At 49.3% G+C, this 9,560-nt stretch overlaps 1 protein-coding gene across 2 annotated transcripts in view; it reads left to right on the top strand.

Moving 5' to 3' along the window:
- The window catches only part of Cars1 (cysteinyl-tRNA synthetase 1), a 53,488-nt gene extending 49,390 nt beyond the window's left edge, over positions 1-4,098 (top strand). For both annotated transcript variants that reach the window (XM_087908264.1, XM_087908263.1), the window contains 4 exons: positions 211-278; positions 2,433-2,492; positions 2,911-2,994; positions 3,794-4,098. In XM_087908264.1, the coding sequence (XP_087764390.1) occupies positions 211-278; positions 2,433-2,492; positions 2,911-2,994; positions 3,794-3,928 (347 nt within the window). In that variant the 3' untranslated portion in view covers positions 3,929-4,098. The remainder of the gene's footprint in view (positions 1-210; positions 279-2,432; positions 2,493-2,910; positions 2,995-3,793) is intronic.
- The last annotated feature ends 5,462 nt before the right edge of the window (positions 4,099-9,560 follow it).

Genomic DNA, 9,560 nt, shown 5'->3' on the forward strand with positions numbered 1-9,560 from the left:
TTCTACCCCTGATCTGCTGCCCGGCCCTGTTTTGTTTTCTTTTTACCAATTTTCTTCACCTGGCATTGATTTTGCCTATGTGAGCCAGAAAGAAGAGTCCCCGGTCTGCATACAGGAGTGGTAGTGGGGCCTTGGCTAACAGGCTCGGGGTAGAGCCTGGCAGGTGGGCAGGTCACAGCCCCTGGGTCTCAACTGACTGTCTGCTTTCAGGACTGCCAACAGTGGTGAAGTTGGTAGACAGAGACACCTTACTGAAGGAGAAGGAAGAGAAGAAAAGGGTTAGTAAAACAAAGTGATGGCACTTGAGTTTGCTGAAGATGAAAACACTAACGCTGTTTGGTTTTTATGTTGCTTTAAGAATGGATGTTTGTGCTTTGTTTAAAATTCCTGGGGCATGGTGGCACACTCCTTTAATCCCAGCATCGGGGAGTCAGAGGCAGCAAATCTTCAAGGCCAGCCTAGTCTACAGAATGAGTTCCAGGATAGCCAGGGCCACACAGAGAAACCTTGTCTCGAAAAACAAAACAAACAAAAATATTCTGATCCTTATAAATATCATGAAAAGTTAACTGGGTAGGTAACTACTTCAGAAAGGGGGTCCTTTGGCTAGGTATGGTGGTCCATTTCTTTAATGCCAACACTATTCAGGAGGCAGAGGCAGAGACAGGCATATCTCTGTGAATTTGAGACCAGTTGGGTTTACATAGTTCGTTCCAGGCTACGTAGCGTGACTTTGTCTCGACAAAATATAAAGGGCGGCAGTGGTCGAGTTAGCCTTTTATTTTATTGAGTTTTTTTGAAACGTGGTTTCATGTTGCACAAGCTCAGGATTTAGCCAAGGCTGGCCTTGAACTCCTAATCCTCCTGCCATCCCAAGTGCTAGGATTACAGGGCTGCACCACAATTCCCATTACAAGTTACCTCTTGTTTTTGCTTGTTTGTTTGTGCTTAAATTTTCATTTGTTTATTTCTAGTGTGGTGTGAATATTTATGGGGGAGGCAGTAGGCAGGGTGGCTCAGCCCTTGGTGCAGCTTTTCTCATGGCTGTTAGTATTGCTCAGCTCCTCCTGATTTCCCTGGGTTATACATCCCAACCCTTGATAAACAAAAACATATTTCTTCCTATCTGTGTATGCGTATGTGTGAGTGTCTGCCACAGGTGCGCAGGTACCCGCAGAGGCCAGAAATAAGCACTGGGTTCTGACACGGGCGCTAGGAATCATACTTGGGTCCTCTGCAAGAACAGCGAGTGCTGTTCACTGCTGAGTCATCTTCCATCCCCAGTCTTTTTTAAAGTTCGATGTTATTCTCATTTATGTCCAAGTCTGTGTAACTGTATGCCACATGTTTATGGGTGCCCATGGGAGCCAGAACAAAGTGTCAGATCCCCATGAAGCTGTAGTTACATGTAGTTGTGACCTACCTAAAAAAGTGCTAGGAACAAAGCTCTGGTCATGTGCAAGTGAGTTGACGCTACAGGCCCCCATCCTCTTCTTGATGAACTTGATGCCCACTTGGCCTTGGAGGCGTTGATCACCTCCAGGACACGAAGTCACACACCTCTGGATTATGGCCTGCATGAACTTGGTGTATTCGGTGAGATGCCAGCTATGCCTCGACTTGCTGAAGTTCTTTGTCACATTGATGAGATCCACTATGGGACAGCTCAGAGTCATGGCTGCTGCCCTGCCGTGGCTGCCATGATAGGAAGGACAGTACTGCATGGAATAAGTGACCAGTTCTTAAAAGGAATTCCTCAGCTAAAATGAAGCTCATCGCTTAGGAAGTGTGTGTGTGTGTGTGTGTGTGTGTGTGTGTGTGTGTGTGTGTGTATGTGTGTGCGCGCGTGTGTGTGTGTGCGTGCGCACACGCTACCTGGCTCTCACCTGGTGCCACGTGTCCGAGGTGCTGCCGTTTGCCCTGCTCATTCTGTCTGCTTGTCCTCCAAGTGTTCCTCTTTCTGTCCCCACTCTCAGTGATGGGTAGGGCCCCTGCATGTAAGGACTTGGGTGCCACATGGGAGAAAGAACAGAAACATGTTGTCATGGTAAGTACAGTGATGCACATCTATAACCTCAGTAACCAAGAGGCTGAGCCAGGGGGATTACTGTGAGCAGGCTAACCTGAGCTATACAGCATGACACTGTTTAAAAAAAAAAAAAAAGACTCACTATCATTCATAATTCTGGATGCAGTGAATGGCACCTTGGGGTCATTGTGCTCCATGGGCCAGGCATAGGCAGGCACCATTAGGTGAACACCAGCTTGGAGAGCAGGCTCAGGGCAGCTCTCCCAGCAACCTTTGAAAAAGGATCATAGCTGATAGTTGGGTGACTGAGGGCTGACATACAGGGTTAAGGACAAGCACCATGGGTAGGGCCTGGCAGGACAGCAGGGTGGGCTCATGTCTCAGTCATGTGCTGCTTTCCTAGGCTGAAGAAGAGAAGAGGAGGAAGAAAGAGGAGGCGGCCAGGAAGAAACAGGAGCAAGAAGTAACTATTTCGCTTGTTTGTTTGGGGTGCAGGATCTCCTGGGCAAAAATCACACCTTTATCCCTGAGGCTCAGTGCTCTGTGCCTTCTTTGGGCACAGGCATCCTGAGAAGCCTCCCGGAGGGAGCTGGCCTCTGCCTCCACCCCTCAGTTGGTGTCTTGGCATCAGCAAAGGAAAGGTTACCCTTGGTGGGTTCCCAGTGCCAACAACGCCACAGTCCTGCCATCTGAGGATTGCTGCAGGCCCACGGGCCTCTGGATGCTTAGGAGTTCTTTTTGCTCCCTGCTATTGGTTGCTCCTCCCAGTCTTCTGGGCTTATGTTGAGTTTAATAGCTTGGAAGTGGTGCAATAGACAGCATGGTGGTGGGCAAGCTTGTGTGACATGTGTGTTTACATGTGTGTGTGTTGTGTGTTCTAGGCAGCTAAGCTGGCCAAGATGAAGATTCCACCCAGTGAAATGTTCCTGTCAGAAATCAACAAGTATTCCAAATTCGATGAAAATGTAAGACAACACCTCACTCTTCAAACTTTGGTCTCCCACATCCTCCAAGATGGAGTCCAGGGACTTTCAGCCTTGGGCCAGTGGGCTTCTTGTTTGAGGAGAAGGCTGTGAGGGCAGCTAGGATCATGCAGCTCCTGTCAGGGCAAAGGCTAAGCGAAGCTTTCTCTGCTAGTTATATGGTGCGCTCTGGCACTGGAATATGACCCCAGGTCCAGTTTAAGGTGACAGAAAGGAATCTGCAGGTTCTATGGGGATCCTCCCAAATGCCCCAAGTGCAAGGTCATAACCCCGCCTTCTCCCTGGAGGGTCTTGGTGTCCCTTCAGTGTCTCCCTGAAGACTCATCATTACATAACTCTCCCTGGCCACACAGAGGTGTAGTGACACGCACCGGTGATCCCAGCACTTCGGAGATGGAGGGAGAAGGATCTCAAGTTTGAAGGCAGCCCCTATCTTTTTGTTTTGTTTTGTTTTGTTTTGTTTTGTTTTGTTTGAGATAGGGTTTCTCTGTAGCTCTGGCTGTCTGTCCTGTCACTCACTCTATAATCTAGGCTGACCTTGAATTCAGAGATCTGTCTGCCTCTGCCTTCTGAGTGCCAGGGTTAAAGGGATAAGCCACTGCTACACAGCCAGTCCCAATTTTGAGATGTGTTCCACCTCAGAAACACATTAGATAAACAAGGGCCTGGATGCTGACCCTGAGTCTAAATACAGCCAAGTCAGGGAGAGAGGTGTTTTCTCTCAGCAGGGATGAGGCATAAACGGAGAAGGGAACTGATGGCGTCTATGTGGTCCTTGCAGGGTCTGCCTACCCACGACATTGAAGGCAAAGAGCTGAGCAAGGGACAGGTCAAGAAGCTGAAGAAGGTCTTTGAAGCCCAGGAGAAACTGTACAAGGAGTATTTGCAGATGTTGCAGAATGGCAGCCTACAGTGATGCCACAGCAACCCAGAATGGGTATACCTACCAGCCTGGCCACCATGGACCAAGAGACACACCTACTCAGGCCCTGTGCCCTGGTCATGTTTACAGCTGTTCTCACACCTGAATCAGACAGAGTGGCAGCAGCTCTGGGACACTGATAATAAATTCTTCTGAACATTGAAGCCTGCTCTGCCCTCTCAGCACTTGGAGAGCTGGCCTGTGGGTGCCTGGTCAGCAACTTACAACATAGGCCTCCTAGTCAATTGAGCCCCTTCAGCCAGCCTGTCCGAGGAATTTCCCTCACACTGGGAAGCTGGGCTAATCTCTACTGCGTTGGCACATTTGGTGGTATTGGAGTAGGAAAAAGACTGAATCAGCCCAGCAGATCCCCCTGAGCCTCAGACAAAGGCTGCTCAGTTGGTTCTCTGGCTCCAATGAACACACACTGCATGTTTCCCAGAGCAACTGACGGTGGCAGCAGGACAGTTACCCTGTGGGATAGGGCTCTGGCAAGCTGCCTGGGACTGCTGTTATGACAGCAAGCCCAGATCAGCACCACTGGCTTGTGCGATAAGGGGTCTTTAGGTCCAGGCCTAAGTGTGTTTCCTCCCCACCTTTTCCCATCTGGTTGCTCACCCCTGCTAAGAATTCAGCACCCATGCTGAGTGTGTCTGGCCTTCTCTGATTAAAAAAAGAGTATGGACAGCAGCCAGAACCTGAGTGGTACCTCTGGAACTTCCAGAGACAGATGTGAATCCCAGATGCCACAGAGCTCATGTGTCAAGTGTACTGATGATTTTATAAATCTGCTTCCTCTTTGTCCTTGTGACAGACTTTGTTGAGAACTATCCTGGAGACAACTGTACCAGCCTGGGGTACCATAGGCACATGTTGTAGAGTATAGCAGGGTGAGTCTGCAGGAGGCCATACAGTCGGTCAGATAGTCATAGTCAGATGGGGTATTCTGAGGTGTGCACCTGGGTACCTTGTATCTCTGTGGTCTCTCACGAGGCTCCAGTGTATCTCAACAGGTGGCTGTCCTGAGAGAGAAGGCACTGGGTGGCTTTTAGCATGGAGCCTCACAGGTCAGCACAGTCCCTCCTTGGGCTCTGTTTAGAAGCACCCATGTTACCGTGAGGAGATAAGACAAGTTCCCAGAAAGGGTGGGGGCTGGAGAGGCCACAATGCTATAAGTCAGGCAGTTTCTAAGAAGAGGTTCACTGTGTCTCAGCTGCAGTAGTACAGAGGGGTGAATGAGCTGCAGCTTGGCTGTTGGCATCCATAGGTATTGCACACACAGGCAAGACCACTGAACAACACCCCAACTTCGATCTGAGGCAAAGAAAGGAACAGCAGTGCATTGTGATTGGACAGAGCAGGATGGAGGCACCAACACTGGGTCCCTCCAGGCATTACAGGTGGGGAAACTGGCAGAGTGGGGCAGCAGGGCAGCCTAGACCTTAAATGTTTTCCTCTGGCAGTGGGCACAGTCATGAGAAGTGGTCTGCTCACAAAGGAACAAGGGACAACCTGGTGACACATAGCTGGGTCTCAAGTACATATATAAGGGAGAAAGTACCAAATCTTCAAAAATCCCACGTGGCTGATTCTCAAGTAATTTTCTTTTCTTTTTGGTTTTGAGACAGTTTCTCTGTAGTTTTGGAGCTTGTTTGGAACTAGCTCTTGTAGACCAGGCTGGCCTGGAACTCACAGAGATCCACCTGTCTCTGCCTTTCGGGTACTGGAATTAAAGGCGTGCACCACTACCACCCGGTGATATTTTCTAATCTAAACTGCAGAGGTGGCAATGACAGGACAGCCCTGCTGTGTGACATGCTATGGACCCAAGCACTCTCACTGCCAATGTCTGCCACTGGCATTGATCTCATGCGTTGCTCATGGAAGAGGAAACATTTGGAAAGTGTAGGGGGTTTAAGTCTAATAGAACTAGTGTTGCTGGAAGATGGAACCCAGACATGCAGAGAAAGTGACACAGAACACAGAGGCAGAGGCTTCCAGGGGTTGCCAGGCCATGCCCCAACCCTGGTTCTACACAGCCAGTGAGAAAGTGTTCCTGGTACAGCAAGCTCCTGGTTTGTGATGCTTCTTCACAGTGGCCACAAGAAGCAGACGCCATTCTCCCCTGCTCTCTGCAGCAGAAAAAAAGAGGTGTGAACTAATGTTTGATTTAACAAGCAGAGCTCAGAAGAAGTGTTACAAAGGGCCCGCTAGTGTGTGGGAAAACATTCTGTAGTGTAATTGAGGCTGGGAAAACTCAGTATTTCAAAGTACCTAGTAGGACTAGAGATGGCTCAGCAGTTAAGAGCATAGTTTGCTCCTCCAGAGGCCCTGGGTTAGTACCCAGCACCCACTTTGGGTGGCTCACAGCCTCCTATAACTCCAGTTCCAAGAACTCCAATGCCTTTGCCCTCTATGGACACCTGTACACAGATGCGCACGCTCACACTCAGGCACACACATAGATTAAAAAAAAAAAAGTATTCAAAATAGCTAGGAGACAGGGTTGTCAGTGTTCCCAACACAAATGTCTGGAGTGACAGATGTATTGATCGAATTGCTATGTGGTGAGCATGCATAGAAACGTCATTTGCTACCTTAATTATGTAAAATCGCCATGTCCATTAGAAATAAAGACACTAAAGAATGCTCAAAAGCAAGCATGGCACACACCTTTGGGATTTCTGTAAGTTCCAGGCCACCAGTCTTCCTATAGGCAAGTGAATTTGTCCCCTAATTTTGTTAATTTGGTCTTAGACATCCTCACCCTGTAGCTCAAGCTGGCCTGGGACGCACTGTGTAGCCTCACTTGCCTAGAAATTGTGGCCGTTCTCTTGCCTTAGCCTCCTAGGTTATAGAATTTCAGGCATGAGCCACCATACCCAGCTTGTTACCTAATTTTATAACAGACCTTTGCACCAATAGCAGACTTGAAAGCAACTCCACCCGAGTCTAGCTTGATGCACAGTGAATTCACCAGACTTACAGGAGCATGGGCAATCCCAAAACAGCCACCATCACTGATCTCACTCCAGCATGGCTTTCCCATTGATTCAGTGATGGAGTCCTGACCCCTGAGCTTTAACCTTCTACCCTCTGTACACTAGCATCTGCCAAGCTATGCAGCTGAAGCAGAATTACATACAGGGAGGAAAATGCAGGAGAAAGTATCCCAGGTGAGGGTCTAATGACCGTTCTCACCACATCTTGTGAGGGGACATTAACAGGCTGGATCTGGAATCTCTTGCAGGAAGTCGCACCTATGCTAATAAAGATGGTAATGACTGTACATCTTGTAGGGTCCAAAGAGCTGCTCTTCAGGGGGCTGACTTAGTGGGGTTTTCCAAGTTCCTGCTGGGAAATTCCAGGCCAGGCGCTTACATCAGAAGATGCCAGAGTACCCAGACCCACTAGGTACCTATATGATAACCTGCTGGCTAGGAATACAGTCTGGCATGACCTTCGCAGCTAATCACTATCTGACACATGAGTGGGACAGAGGCACCTGCCCCTAAGGATACCTCCCTTGTGGGCTCCTCTGCACTGGGTAGGAATATGAGCCAACCTGAGATAGTCATAGGCCCTATGTTGTGCCATACTGCTGGCTGCTGGCTACTGTAGGGCTCCCAAATCCTTTCCTCCAAAAGCCCTGACACTTTAGGGGTGTGGAGGTAGGAGCAAGAGACAGGTGTTGAGAGAGCCGCATACTCAAATGACTTGAGTGAAAGAAGGCACAACAGTGATGGTGGGAGTTCTGGCTGGAAGCAAAGGCTTCTCAGAGAACTTAAATGGTAGGAGGAGGGGCTTAGGTGGAGCATGTAGACAGAAGGGACTTTGACATTGTTCTCAACTTTCTTCCAAACTCCTAAGAGGTCTAGAGTGGACAGCTACCGCGCCAGCGCGGTCTGGAACCAAGAGTCTCCGCGGAGGGTGTCCAGGTTGAATGAATTCACAGAGCACGAGGTTGAGGTGGAACAGCTTCTTTATTGTTCTGCTGGGGCTAGCTTTTATACCATGGCACCAAAAGAGGAGGGGGCTGCGAAGGGACTGTCACCTGACCCCAGCAGGGATCAAGGACTGATCATGAGCACTCAAACTTCCTTATCCAACTCCAGGAGCAGAGGGAAGTTATGTTTTCTTTGCAGATAAGCACCTAAAATGGGGGCAGGGAAATGTAACTCGGGGCGGCAATTCCCACAGACAGCCAGGGTATGGACAGCTCCAGAGGCAGGCAGGTGTACTTCCGGTGACATCCAAGCCAAAAGTGAACCTGTGAACTGAACTGGCTGTTCTAGCCACTCAAATGGCTGTTCGAGATAGGCATGGTGGTGCAGGCTGTGCAATCCCCATCTGTTTTGGAGGCTATGGCAGCAGGATCATGAATTTAAGGCCAGTCTGAGCCACAGAGTGAGTTCAAGGCCTGCTTGGGTCATTTAATGAGACCACCCAAAAATATAGCTCAGTGGTTGAGTGCTTGCCTAGCATATGCCAAGCCCTGGGTTTAATTGCTTTGGAGGGAAAATTTTTCAGAATTGGTCTTCAACTCAGAATATAAATCCCATCACCCTGGCTGCCCTCAGCATTCGCTTTCCTGAGCACAGGGCCTGTGTGGGACTGAGCCACTCTGAGGGGTAGAACTAAAGGGATATGCTAGGCTGCAGTTTCTGGCTGCTAGGACCTTGGGTAGTTGAATTCCTTCCCTTGTTACTATTACATAGGTGGGCAGGAGATGATGAGAACAGCTAATACTGGCCTCATGTTGACAACTCACCTAGTGCTACTCCAAACCTCCCCCAAGGAGGCACATGGAGAAACAGGCACAGGTTCTTACACATGGGCACCAGCTTGTTAGGAGTCTTACTCAGAGTCCCTACCCCTTAAACTCTGCCTGATAGCATCTTCACAGCCAGACATCACAAACTACCAAAACCCTGCTTTAGCATCAGGTGAGATGCACAGGCCCCCACCCCTCCAGTTATGTTCAACCCCCAATTCCTTTGCCTATGCATGTGACATCTGGAGATGGCCTTAGAGGTGTAATCCCATCACAATGAAATCGTGAGCATGGGCCTAGAACTGGGACCTAAGGGAAGGTCATGTGCACACAGAAGCTGGCATTACATGGCTGCAAACACCAGCCAAGGAAGGCTTGGAGTGCCAGGAGCTGGAAGATACAAGGAGAGAGGCCCCACATACCCCAAACCCTGGCAAGAGTCCAGCTCAGCTGCTATATACTCATTTCAGTCTTCTACTCTCCAAAGTTCGCTCCTGGCTAGGCCAGGGCTGCTTGGGTGTAGCAACTCAGGAAGGCATTCTCAAAGTCCTTACAAATGGGAAGGTTTGGGGAGAATGTTGCCCACCTGCTAGTCCCCCACCTCCATCAGATTCAGGAACCAGGACCAGTTCCACCATCTTGATGCCACCCACACTAACCCCAAGGTGGGGTAAATGCCATGACAGAAAGTAGACCTGAGACTAAACAGACCCTCCAATTTGAAAATGCTGGCATTCCTTTCTTCTGTAGTTTCTTTTGACTTTGCTTCTTTTCCCCTTTCTCTTTCACTCTTACCAAAGGCAAAGCCTGGTGGTGAAGGAAGAGGCAGGAGTGTCCCCATGTATAGCAGAG

This window comes from Myodes glareolus, chromosome 7 (assembly GCF_982192425.1).
Source record: "Myodes glareolus chromosome 7, mMyoGla1.1, whole genome shotgun sequence".
NCBI classification, from domain to species: domain Eukaryota; kingdom Metazoa; phylum Chordata; class Mammalia; order Rodentia; family Cricetidae; genus Myodes; species Myodes glareolus.